The sequence below is a fragment of the Tasmannia lanceolata genome, unplaced genomic scaffold (assembly GCF_043159265.1).
Source record: "Tasmannia lanceolata isolate RefF3 unplaced genomic scaffold, GAP_Taslan_0.1 ptg000015l, whole genome shotgun sequence".
NCBI classification, from domain to species: domain Eukaryota; kingdom Viridiplantae; phylum Streptophyta; class Magnoliopsida; order Canellales; family Winteraceae; genus Tasmannia; species Tasmannia lanceolata.
The window spans coordinates 14,784,801-14,798,204 of NW_027518692.1; the positions used below are offsets into that span (position 1 = coordinate 14,784,801).

The window sequence follows — 13,404 nt, forward strand, 5'->3', positions numbered from 1 at the left end:
GAGATAAGATCTACCGATAAGTTTCTACCACAAATATCAACAGAGCATGCTCGATAAACTCCTGATGTAACTAGAGAATTTCCACTAGGCGTTTCAACAGAAAGTTCAAGATCTAACTTCTGAAGTGGTATGCTCAAATGCTTGGCAAACTTTGGTGAAACGAAAGAATGCGTAGAGCCAGAATCAAATAATATATGTGCATTCTTCGAACTTACAGACAAAGTACCTGTCACCACATCATTCGTTGCCTCCACTTCAACAGTTGTGATAGCAAAAGTACGGGCCTGTCCCCTTGGCTGTTGCATATTATGCCAGATGTCCTCATGCCCGATTAACTCGGGGAAAAATGAGTAATGGCCGATGATTACCCACCTATGAGGCCATTTTTATTTATTTGTATATATATATATATATATATATATATATATATATATATATATTTTACCGGTTATTACATATATTGTCTTGATTTTACTTGAATGAATTATAAGCAATATGGGTTTGTTAAATTTGGTGATGAATGAATGAATTATATGCTATTATTTAAGATTCTAGAACTCACGGTTATTTTAGATTGAGATACGTATGCACATTTTTCTTTCTAGAGTTTTATTGAAATGATGTTGTTTTATAGTTACTCTCATTTACCCACCAGTTTTTTGTCCTTTCCGATTTCTAACATTATTTGATATGTTCTTTTAGAGATTTTATATGGTGTGCGCTTTATTGAAGACCAGTATTTTTCAAAAAAGTAAAGGGGCCCACTTCATAGGATGATCCCAACCGTTCATTTGTTGAGCTACAATGTGAAAAGGTAGTAAATTACCTCCTTAGGATGATCATAGCCCTCTGATTTGTAGAGGTACTGTATATTATAGAAGGAAAAATTGCTAATGGGGGACACACACTTTTGAAAAAATGTTAGAGAGGGACTAAATGGGGGTTATCAAGTCTCTAAAAGGGGGTTATCAACCCTCTAAATGGGGTTATCAAACTCTCAAAAGGGGGTTATCAGCCCTCTTTAACAATTTTTCAAAATTGTGTCTCCTATTGGCAATTCTCGTATTTTGGTGTCCCCCATTGGCAATTTTTCCCTAAAGGAACAATTACCAATTAGGGACAAATAAATGACGTAATTATCAACAGGACCCATGCTTTTCTGAAATTATCAACTAGGGACAAAAGATGTCTTGTCAGTATGAGCTGGATGAAAATGCCCTTTGGCATTTACAACAAGTTTTCACCTTGTTTTTTTCCTTCTCCCCTTTTTTTTTTACTTTTCCATTTTCATCTTTTTTATTTTTATCCTACTAGTCATCTTCCTCCTCAGTTAGCCACCAATACCATTGTTGCTGGCAAGTCTTGAAAACTTGAAAGTTGAGTTCTTACCATCAATCTCTTTGTATCTAGGTTTTGTTTTTTCCCCCTTTTTAAGGGTTTTGCACTATTTTTCATTCCCCTGTTTTTTATTTATCTTGTTTAGGGTTTAAGTGGTTTGTATTTTAGGGTGTGTTCTGGAGATAATGCATGGATGGCTTCACTCACTTTTTAGAAGACAATTGGTGGTATAAGAAAAAATTGATGTAATACATGAATGGATGGCTACACATTTTTTGGTGTACTTAAGTTTTCTGTAATACATGAATTGGGATGTAATACATGAAGCACATTTGATGAATACAACATCCATTTCTTTTGTTATTTCTATCATGAGCAGAATTGTAATGACATTAGAAGAGTTGTTATAGATTGGGGGTTTTGTAGTAGAAGGGGTTTATCAACTTTCTGGAAGGGGGTTAGCAACTCTCAAAAGTAGGGTTACCAATTTCTGAATGGGCTTATCATGTCCCTGAAAATTGGCCTATGGTACTAGAGTTTTGGAAGGGCGTTTTTAAGTCTCTGGGATTGGGGTTATCTAGTATCAAAAATGGGGTTACCAATTTTCGAATGGGCTTATCAAGTCACTGAAAATTGGCCGAGGGTACTGGAGTTTTGGGAGGGGGTTTTCAAGTTTCTGGGATTGGAGTTATCTAGTATAAAAAATGGGGTTACCAATTTCCAAATGAGCTTATCAATCCCTGAAAATTGGACGAGGGTACTAGAGTTTTGGAAGGGGGTTTTCAAGTCTCTGGGATTGGGATTATCTAGTATAAAAAATGGGGTTACCAATTTTTGAATGGGCTATTCAAGTCCCTGAAAATTGGCCGATGGTACTAGAGTTTTGAAAGGGGGTTTTCAAGTTTTTGGGATTGGGGTTATACAGTATAAAAAATGGGGTTACCAATTTCTGAATGGGCTTACGAAGTCCCTGAAAATTGGCCGAGGGTACTGGAGTTTTGGAAGGGGGTTTTCAAGTCTCTGAGATTGGGATTATTGAGTATAAAAAATGGGGTTCCCAATTTCCGAATGGGCTTATCAAGTCCCTGAAAATTGGCCGAGGGTACTGGAGTTTTGGAAGGGGATTTTCAAGTCTCTGAGATTGGGATTATCTAGTATCAAAAATGGGGTTACCAATTTCCGAATGGGCTTATCAAGTCCCTTATGAACATGTTTTTACTTCTTGTTTTTTTTACTCGTTCATTTTCACCGTTTTTTTCTTTCTACCCTACGATTCATCTTCCTCATCCGCCATTGGATGGGAGAAGGAGAATGCAAAACCCTAAAACAATGAAAAACAAAAGCTAGATACAGAGAGAGATGGGAATGAAGTCACGTTCAAGTTTTTGAGACTTCCAGCGACAATGGTGACTAAACGATGAGGAAGATGACTAGTAGGGTAAAAAAAGTAAATTTGAAAATGGAAAGTAAAAAAAAAAAGAGGGAAAGAAGAGAGAAGAGGGAGAAATGGAAAAGTAAGACTTGTTGATTAAGAAAAGGGCATTTTCGTCCATCTTTTACTGACAAGACTTCTTTTGTCCCTCGTCGATAATTTTAGAAAAGCATGGGACCTGTTGATAATTATGTCATTTTTTTGTCCCCCATTGGTAATTTTTCTTTATAGATACCTCTAGGAACATAGGGTTAGCATCATCCTATGATGATGATTTATAGGGTACATCCTATTCATGTTGCAGTCCAACAAATGAAAATTTAGGGAGAAAAGTACGGAATGTGGGCATATGTTTCGAGGAATTACGGATTTTGGGCACCTTTTAAAACAAGAATGAAAGATGGGCTATTCTTCAAAATCGGGTTGGAAAACTACCCTGATACCCTTCTGACATCAATAGAAACGTCATCCAGCTTCCTTTTTCATTACTGGCGCATATCACGAGGCTTCTTTTGGTTCGTCTGAATGTGTATTTGAACCGACAGAACCTTGTGTTCGTTTCTATCTTGGCCGTTAGAAATAACTAGAGACGGATGGATGCTTGACACGTGTTCAAAATTTTTCGGAAAGCTAGCGGCTCTATACACAGTCGGTTTGGTTTGAATTTGAAATCTTTCTGTGAACCCAGAGTTCCTTGGGTTCGTTTAAATCTTGGTCGTCGCCAATATGAATAGATGGTCGGATCCATGAAGAGTGGACATCAATATGAAACGGTGGCGTCTTCTAATAATACTGTCTCTATGTACCAATTATTTCTGCCGGCGTACCAATTATTTCTGCCTGCACCGCTTACATCATATTTTCGCCGGCTTACCTATTATTTTTACCGGCGTACCGTTTGGAACACATGTTTGAACCCATAAAATCCGGCAGCGTACCCATTATTTCTGCTTAGGTTATTTCCGCCGGCGTGCCCCTTATATTCCGGTGGCGTACTCTATAATCCGGCGGTGAACCCAGAAAATCCGGCAGCGTACTCGGTATTCCGGCGGCGCACTCTAGAATCCGCCGGCGTACCCATTATTTCCGCTTACCCATTATTTTCGCTTATGCCCTATTTCTGCAGGTGCATTCCTTGATATTCCGGAGGAGTACTCAATTGCCCCCTAAAAGTTAGGAGTTTTTTTTTATTAGGCTTAAGTCGATAGATTTATTTTGATTTTTTTTTCATAAAGTTGGCCCCCCTAATTTTGGGATTTTTTCTTAAATAGGTATCTCTTTGATTTTTTTTCCATTAATTTACCCATTTATTTTTTGGATTTTTTTGCTTAAATCAATTCCTAAACTCTCTCTCTCTCTTTAGTTTTGTTTTTTCCGTAAAGTTCCCATTTATTTTCTAATTTTTTTCTTAAACCAGTTCCTAATCTCTCTCTCTCTCTCTCTCTCTCTCTCTCTCTCTCTCTTATTGTTACATAAAGTTGGATGATCCTAATCGTCCTATCTACAAAGGGATTGTTCGTTATAGAAACCTACATAGATATGAGGGTTGGAATCATCCAATGGAGAGGATTTATGCAGTGCATCTTATATATGTTGTGGCCCAACAAATGAACGGTTTGGATGATATTTTCATTTCCCCACGTTCTCATCCTTTAAGATCGACATGTCTACGTTTTTGGATGATATTTTCACTCCCCCAAGTTCTCATCTTTAAGATAATGATTGGACGTTTTCAAATCTCATCCATCTGGAAGGACGACATGCGAGGACTCTTATGATGTCGGAAGGGTATGAAGGTTTTTTCCCACCTGATTTTGAAGATTAGCCCGTGTTTCATTCTTGTTTTAAAAGGTGCCCGAAATCCGTAATTTCTCGAAACATGAGCCCACATTCCGTACTCTTCTCAAAATTTGGACCATCCTATGAAGTGGTCCCACTGTACTATTTGAAAAATAATTGACCGCCGTGCACACCATATAAAATCTATGTTTTGTAAGACAGAGATATTTAAACACCACCCCCCACTTATTTTTGTCTGGTCCTTTTGTTTAATTTTTCGCCTTTATACACGCTTTCTTGACTATGCAAGTACCATATTGGTGTGATTTCGCCCGTTGAATATATAATACTTTTCCTGCCTAATTTTCGTAAGATTCCATCTGTAGGCCAGATATGACACACCATAAGGCATAAGGTAGTAAAGCTGGTGTAATCATGTTATCATTTTCCTGTATGTAGCTCTCCATCACTAGTCCTAATTATCATACTGGTGGCAATTTATAGGGTGGAGATGATGGGCTTGGAGAACCACTAGCTAAAGTGATCTCCTTTGAGGATACTTTGGTTATTTTGTAAGTGTGTTAATGGATCCAAACGATGGTCCAAATTTGTAGGGAGCAGATGATGGGGCTTGGACAACTACTGGCCGGCTAAAGTGATCTCCTTTGAGAATACTTTGGTTATTTTATAGGTGTGTTAATGGATCCAAACTTAATTTGTACACCACTTGTGAATAGCAGTCGAATCTGTGGAATTCGATTCAGATCCATAACTTAAGGTTTGAAATCGTATTGGATCAAAACCAGAAAAAAGTGGGGCCCAGGTTTAAAATTAATCACTTTAGGAAACTCAAACCGAGAAATAACGAACGGGCTCTGTGGAAGGGGGTTCTTCATAGTTCTTTAAATTTCGGTAATTTCAGCCAAAATTTCAGAATTTCGGCCAAAATTTTGAAATTTCGGTCGAAATTTTGATTTTTTCGAAATTTCACCCAAAAAAACCTGTTTTTTTTTAATTAATTTAATTTTTTACAGAAATTTTGACTGAAATTTCGACCGAAAATTACCGAAATTTAATATTGAATAAAATATTATTTTCTTTGTTCCGCCGGATTTCGGCTGAAAATTTTGAAATTTCAGGTGTCCGATACCGAAATTTTAAACCATGCTTATAAGTTACTACAAGTTATAAATAGAGAAGAAATTTGGTATTTTATTGATAAAATGAATATGACATGCACCATTCGATCGGTCAATTATAAGATTATTTTCATCTTTTTGTTAGGATAAATTTAAACCCCTAGATTGATCGGTGTTTGGTAATAATAGCAATGATAATAAGCAAGTAATACCCGATAGGATTTAGTTTCAAATGCCACATATATTCTACCAAGAGCACAACCTTCATGCTCAAATTTTCAAACAAAGGTTTCCACCTGGCAACTTCTTATAACATGTCTATCGTAACGCTTGCTCTGTCACCAACTGATAGTTACAACGCCCATACACCCATGCATGAATGCACCACGTGTAATAGCCCCGGTACTGACACGTGTCATGTAGGACAATTAAATAGTAAGAACCCCCCTCTCTCTCCCTCTCCCTCTCTCTCACAAACATCGTCATGGCTTCCCAACAGCAACAGGCTCACTCTCCTCAACGAGAGCCAATTCTCACTCGTATCAATCGCCTAGATATTATAGTAAGCCTCTGTTCCTCTCTAACATGCGCCCATGGGGGTAAGGATATGATACACGGACTTACCCTGTGCACTAGCAGAGCCAAGAGTGTTATTATTCATCTAGTGCACTCTGGATAAGTTGGTGAATATACATCCCTCCCCGGCGCAGGTTAGAGACTCATCTTTCACTTTCTGTGTTTTTTTTTTTTTTTTCATTGTTCTCAAACTCATTTTCCTATGTTTTGTTTCACCTTATTTTAAGATGGGGTATTTGGAAGAGTTAAAGGAAGTTAATAGATCAGTTTCTGGAAAAAGCTCAGGTCCCACATCTCCTTCAAGTGGAACGGTAACAAGTGACGGAGGTAACGATTTTTCCATTAACTCCTCGCCCAAAAGCATAGACAAACGTTGCCGTCCGATTGATTCCGTCATAGCCGAGACCCAACTCAAGGGTAGCCTCGTTGACCGCCTCGTCCAACTGGAAAACCGGGTACTGAAGGTAACTAAAATAATTTATTTTATGGGAAATACAGTTACACCCCCTCATCAACTACTCCCTGACTTGACTTTTCAACGTGTATAAGGTAGACCCTTTCAGTTGACGGTCCGTCCACAATTCGAAAGGTTAGGATTGGTCGGAGGACTAGAGAACTAGAGAACTAGAGAAGGTTCACCGACTAGAGACGAGATCTTAATTGGCATTGACAGTGAAGAGGCGGTAGTTGATGACTTTGAAAGTATCGGAAACTGTGTCAGAAAGTTGAGGGGCATAACTGTATTTTTCCCTAATTTTAATGTTTTTTTTTTCAATCCCATCCCTGTTGGGTTAGGAAAAAGAATAGAAATTTATTTAATTGAGTTTTTCTGACCGTTGAATCAATCGGATTGCATGTCAGTTGAGTTTGCTGTTGGAGGAAGAAATAGAAGCGGAAAGGAAGAAGGAAGAAGAAGAAAAGGAGGGGAAGAAAAGCCCAGTAAAGGGTTTGAAGCGTTTGGTTAAATCATGCGTGAATGGTGGTGGTAGCAAACACAAGAAGAAGAGCAACAAGAACAACTAATTCCATTAGCTTTCTTTGTAAATATATGATATATATGTTACTGTGTATGTGTGGGGCTTCTCTCTTTTCCTAGTAGAATAAAACAAAATGCACTCAAACAACTGTGTATATAGTCTGTTTCTGTGAGAATTTTATTCAGCTCCTGTTTCGGTGGGGGGGGGGGGGGGGGGGGGGGGGGACACACTTTTGAAAATTTGTTAAAGAGGGTTGATAACCCCCTTTTGAGAGTTTGATAACCCCGTTTAGAGGGTTGATAACCCCCTTTTAGGGACTTGATAACCCCTAGTGTGTAAATGGAGTCGTTGTAGTATAGTGGTGAGTATTCCCGCCTGTCACGCTTTTGAAAATTTGTTAAAGAGGGTTGATAACCCCATTTTGAGAGTTTGATAACCCCGTTTAGAGGGTTGATAACCCCCTTTTAGGGACTTTATAACCCCTAGTGTGTAAATGGAGTCGTTGTAGTATAGTGGTGAGTATTCCCGCCTGTCACACGGGTGACCCGGGTTCGATCCCCGGCAACGGCGAACTTATTTTTTTGGCAATGAAAAATTCCCCTCCCCAGTAGCATAATTCGCCCATCAAATTGGGAGAGGGTAAGAAAGGCTGGAAAATAGGCCCTTTTTGGATTGCAAGAAAGGAAAAATATTTCTAGAAGTTGTAACTCTTTTTTACACACTCAAATAGATGAGTCAAACCAACCCTATTTAATTTTTACTTATGAGGGGCCCTCAATTTATATGAGAACATCTTTTTAAATTAACCATAATCATATGGGAAGTGATAAATCCGCCCCTTTTGTTTACTTGGGAGACAGTGAATCAATGAGTGTAGAAGGGCTGATGTACTTCACGTAAGAAGGATTCAATAGCTGGGTGTCCCAAGTAATCAAAAGGGGCAGACATATGACTTCTCTATGTTCCTCTAAATTGTGGAAAGATAAAATTTTCTATGAAAATATTTTCCCTCAGAAATTGTTTTCTTGCAATCTAAATCGGGTAGGGAAATATTAAATGTTATTCTGAGAATCTCTTGCCAAATATTACAGTGGGATACCTTTTGGTTGATTCAGCTAATCCATGCATTTGATAGGCCTTATGTTGGATGTCTAATGTCTCAAAACCTTACGCGACAGATCCTAACATCCAACTAAGGCCCTGTTCATTTTGGATTTTGAGAAATGATTTTTGAGCTCATAAACTGATCATGGAACCCCAAATCATTTCTAATTGTGATACAACCTACACCTAATTGTGATACAATGAGGCGTTCATGCTGCATAGTGGGTCCATGAATTTTGTTTTCATGGAATGTTAGGTCACCTAGTGTTAATAGAAGGGTGGGGAGGGATGAAAGGGAGGAGAGAATTGAGAGGGCTTGAGTGAGATGTGCATACATGTTGAAAAATTAGGAAAGCAACAACTATACTTTTGAGTAGAGATTTTCTTTTCCCTGTTCTTCAGCCACTTCTCACCCTCTCCTCACTTACGCCCCCTCAATTCTCTCCCTCCCATTCACCTTGCCCCACTCCCATCACTTGATAAACAAATATTCCAGGAAAAAAACATTCACGGCTGCCAAACATGGCCTAAATTATTTAATTCAAGCGTCCAATAATGTGCATTTTTTGTCGTTCTAGTTGTGCAGCATGAATATTCAAAAACTACATATAGGTAACCGTTTAAATTCAACAATAACAAAATATTACTGATGCATGCACTGCTATGTTTTGATAATGGGGCGAACTCACCTTGTTTTACATTTTTTTAATGAAACTGCTGAGAGCTTTTTGAGAATTGTAGTAGCCTTTGACAGCTGCTTAAACAAAGTAAATCAATGAGTTCCCCATTATCAAAACATGGTTGTGCCTATTATCAGAATCCTAAAAAATAATGCATGATAGGCAAATGATATTTGCACACCCTTTCCCACTAATGTGGCAAGACGATTGATACGGATATGAGAGTTTCAGATCTATATCAGAGAGAGATCTGTAGAATTAGGTCAGTAGAAGAGAAGAAGAAGAAGAAGAAGAAGAGACAAGAATTATGTTATTTTTTGATTTTCCAAGATTGACAGTAAGGGCCCATTTGGATACCCCTTGGATTTGGATTTGGAGGTGAATTTGGATTTTTAAATCCAAATTCGGCGTTTGGCAAGCCTTTATGACATCTGGATTTGGATTTGAGTGAAATCCACAAGATTTACAAATTCCTCGTGTTAGTGTAATTTTTTGGATTTATAAATCCTTTATGCGAGAAGTTATTTATAAATCTAAATTTGACTCGTAAGGGGTTAAAATGACCAAAATATACAAAAAAATGTTAAATGACTTAAGTACCCACATGACATTAAAACCTGATCAAAATACATCGTATTAGGTAAAATGACTAGAAAACCTTCGAGTCAGGCAAAATGACCGAAATACTCCTATACCAGGTAAAAATGGCAAAATACCCCCTGAGTCATGCAAAATTACTAAAATACCCTTATGACATAAAAATGATCAAAATAACCTCATACAAGGTTAAATGACTAGAATACCCCAATATCATGAAAAATTACTAAAATACCCATAGATCAAGTAAAAATGACCCATGGCTCATAAAAAATGACTAAAAATACTATCATGAGATAAAAATGATAAAAATACACCATATTAGGTAAAATGACTAGAAATACCCCTATACCAGGTAAAAATGACAAAATACCCCCGAGTCGTGCAAAATGACTAAAATACCCTTATGACATAAAATGATCAAAATAACCTCATATAGGGTAAAATGACTAAAATACCCCAGGATCATGGAAAATTATCAAAACACCCCTATATCAAGTAAAAAGGACCCATGACTCATGAAAAATGACTAAAAATACCTTCATGAGATAAAAAATGATAAAAATATGCCATATTAGGTAAAATGACTTGAACACCCAGGGTCATGCAAAATGACCGGAATACACCTATACCGGGTCAAAATGACTAAATACCCTGAGTGATGGAAAATGACTAAAACACCCTTATGACAAAAAATGATCAAAATACCCCCTATAGGGTAAAATGACTAGAATACCCTTGGATAATGGAAAATGGCCGAAATGCCCCTATATAAAGTATTTTAGGGCTTTTTGGTTTTGTTAGATTTCAAATTCAAATCCAAAGAGCATCCAAACAAAAAAAAAATTAATTTAGATTTGAAATCCAAATCTATACGTGGTCATCCAAACGGCATTATTTGTAAATTTGTGAATCTTAAAATTCTTGATTTCAAATCCATGGATTTTGAAAATCCAAATTCACCTCCAAATCCAAATCCAAATCCAAATCCAAGGGGTATCCAAATGGGCCCTAATTGATTTTGCACAATCAACATATTCCTTTCTTTACTTCTAGAAATTGAAACTAACTAATCTCTCAATTATTCTCTAATTACTATCATTATTTTCTAATGACGTAATCCTTTATCCAAATCGGCGATTGTTTATTTCTTCCTCTCTTGTTCATGTGTTGCTTGAATTTCATTCACCTCTTCATGACTCTGGTTGGAATTGGTTGATCTAAATGGTTATCATTGCCTTCCCCTTGGAAACTAACCTTGTCCTCAAGGTTTTAGTAGTGGGTAATCTTTTTGCAAGTCGTGCAAATTTTCCCATGAAGAATCTTCTGGAAGAAGACCACTCCATTGTACAAATATCTGTTGAAGAGGTTTGTCATTTTGCAGTATAGTCCTTGTTCCCAAGATTGCCAAAGAGAAAATAACCGGTTTATTGTCAACACTCTGAGTAGTCAAGTTGCAAATGACTTGTGGAACATGACCATAATAAGGTATAAGGTCTCAGCAATGAAATGTGAAGATGGGGTGAATCTTACTCCCCTCAGGTAATTTCAATTTGTATGCTACCTTTCCCACTCGTGATTCAATTTCAAACGGGCCATAAAATCTTTTGCTGAGTTTATGTGATGCTATGGTAGCCACTGAATGTTGTTTGTAAGGCTGAAGTTTCAACAAGACCCAACTGCCCCACCTGGAATTGTTTATCAAGGCACTTTTATCAACTAAAATTTTCATTTGAGCTTGAGCCTGGATCAAATTAGTCTTGAGTTGATGCAAAGTTGTATCTCGTTGAATCAGTTCTGCATCTACTGCTTCGATCCCCGATGACCCTGGAATATATGAGGGTAAAGTTGGTGGCTTTCGCCCATATACAGCTTCGAATGGTGTCATCTTAGTCGCAGAGTGAAACGAAGTGTTGTAGGAATACTCTGCCCATAGCAAATATGATTGCCAATGTTTGGGATTATCCTGTGAAAAAGCCCACAAATACTACTCCAGGCATCTGTTTAATACCTCAGATTGGCCATCTGTTTGTAGGTGGTAGGCTGAAGATAACTTTAGAATTGTTCCACTCAATTGCTATAATTTTGACCAAAATTTTCTAATAAAAATGGGATCTCAGTCAGAGACAATCGATGTAGGAATGTCATGTAATTTGACAACAAGCTCTGTGAATAATTTCGCTACCTTGACTGCATTGTAAGCTGTTGGGAGAGCACCAAAATGGGCGTACTTTGATAACCGATCAACAACGACTAAAATAGATGTGATTCCATTTCAAAGGGGTCGCCGAGTGATGAAATCCATGGCAACATCTTCCCAGATTTGTTTTGGAATCGGTAGTGGTTGAAGCAAACCCATTGATGGTGATGTCACATATTTCGTTTGTTGGCAAACAATGCATTATTGTATGAACTATTTGACATTGGCCCGTAAAGAGATCCAGTAGAAATTTACGGATAGAAGGGTTCGTAAGACTCCATTGTGCCCACCTTGAGGAGTACTATGAAACTCATGCATAACTTGTTGGCGGAGGGAAGAGGTGGAACTAAGAAATAATCGGTGATTATGATAAAGAAGGCCCCTTTTGATAGAGAATTCTCGTGCTGCTTTCCCTTGTTTGATTTCATCATGTTTCGCTAACAATTTCGGATCTGTTGTGTTTTCCAATTGAAGCTAACTTGTGATATTGAAGACTGGATTTGATACCGCCATCTGCATATTGGAAGAACAATCTGGTACGGGAGATGGAGGAGATTCGTCGATTCTTGACAAGGCATCTGCGACAGTACTGTCCCTCCCTGCTTTGTATACGATAGTGCAATCATATCCCAATAGTTTGCAGAGATATTGTTGCTGTTCAGGTGTTTGAATCACTTGCGCCACGAGGTTCTTCAAACTTCTATGATTGGAAGAAATGACAAATCATCGCCCAAGCAAATGTTGCCGCCATTTTTTGACAGCTGTTGTTATGGCAAATAACTCTTTGACATAAGCTGAAGCACGAGACATTGTCGGAGTCATATTCTTGCTAAAGTAAGCAATAGGATATATGTTTTGCATCAAGACTGCGCCAACGGCAATACTAGAGGCGTCAGTTTTCAATATAAAATCTTGGGAAAAATTTAGAAGTGCTAAAACTGGAACTTGGGTCATTAACACCTTGAGATGATCAAATGCAGATTGTGCTTCTGAAGACCAGTGAAATGCATCCTTTTCCAATAAGTGTGTGAGAAGTGATGCGACCGTAGCACAATGTTGTACAAACCTGCGATAGTATCCAGTGAGCCCAAGAAAACCGCGTAACTGTTTCAAGTTGGCCAGTCTTGGCCATTCTTGTATTGCCTGAACTTTACTCGGATCTGGTTGTACCCCCTCACCAATTATTAGATGGCCCAAATAATCGATTTTGGATTGACAAAAGCGACATTTGTTCAAGTTAGCAAACAACTTGTGTATGAATAAACATTCCAAAATAGAATGTAAGTGCTTGACGTGGGCTTCAATGGAATTGTTGTAGACAAGAATGTCATCAAAGAACATAATTACGAATTGTCTTAAAAAGGGTTTGAAAATGGTGTTCATGATGCTTTGGAAGGTTGATGGTGCGTTAGTCAGCCCAAAAGGTGTAAGCCCAAGGGTTCCCATGGGTTAATCATTCACCTTACCTTTTTGTTTTGATGCTAGCAAACTAAATTGATTAGCTTTTATGGACTAATGTGTTACCTTGAGGCCTTGTGTCATATACAGAAATTTCATGTCATAATCGCCATTACACAACTCA

General features: G+C 37.9%; 1 protein-coding gene and 1 pseudogene across 1 annotated transcript; one reads left to right on the forward strand and one right to left on the reverse strand.

The window, feature by feature from the left end:
• The first annotated feature begins 6,110 nt into the window (after positions 1-6,110).
• On the forward strand, positions 6,111-7,388 carry LOC143846153 (uncharacterized). The gene is made up of 3 exons (XM_077354570.1): positions 6,111-6,250; positions 6,492-6,728; positions 7,126-7,388. Exons 1-3 carry the CDS (start codon positions 6,173-6,175, stop codon positions 7,285-7,287), a joined length of 477 nt encoding a protein of 158 aa, XP_077210685.1. The 5' UTR covers positions 6,111-6,172; the 3' UTR covers positions 7,288-7,388.
• A 4,908-nt stretch (positions 7,389-12,296) lies between these two features.
• On the reverse strand, positions 12,297-13,163 carry LOC143891756 (putative mitochondrial protein AtMg00860 pseudogene; annotated as a pseudogene).
• Positions 13,164-13,404: the final 241 nt, after the last annotated feature.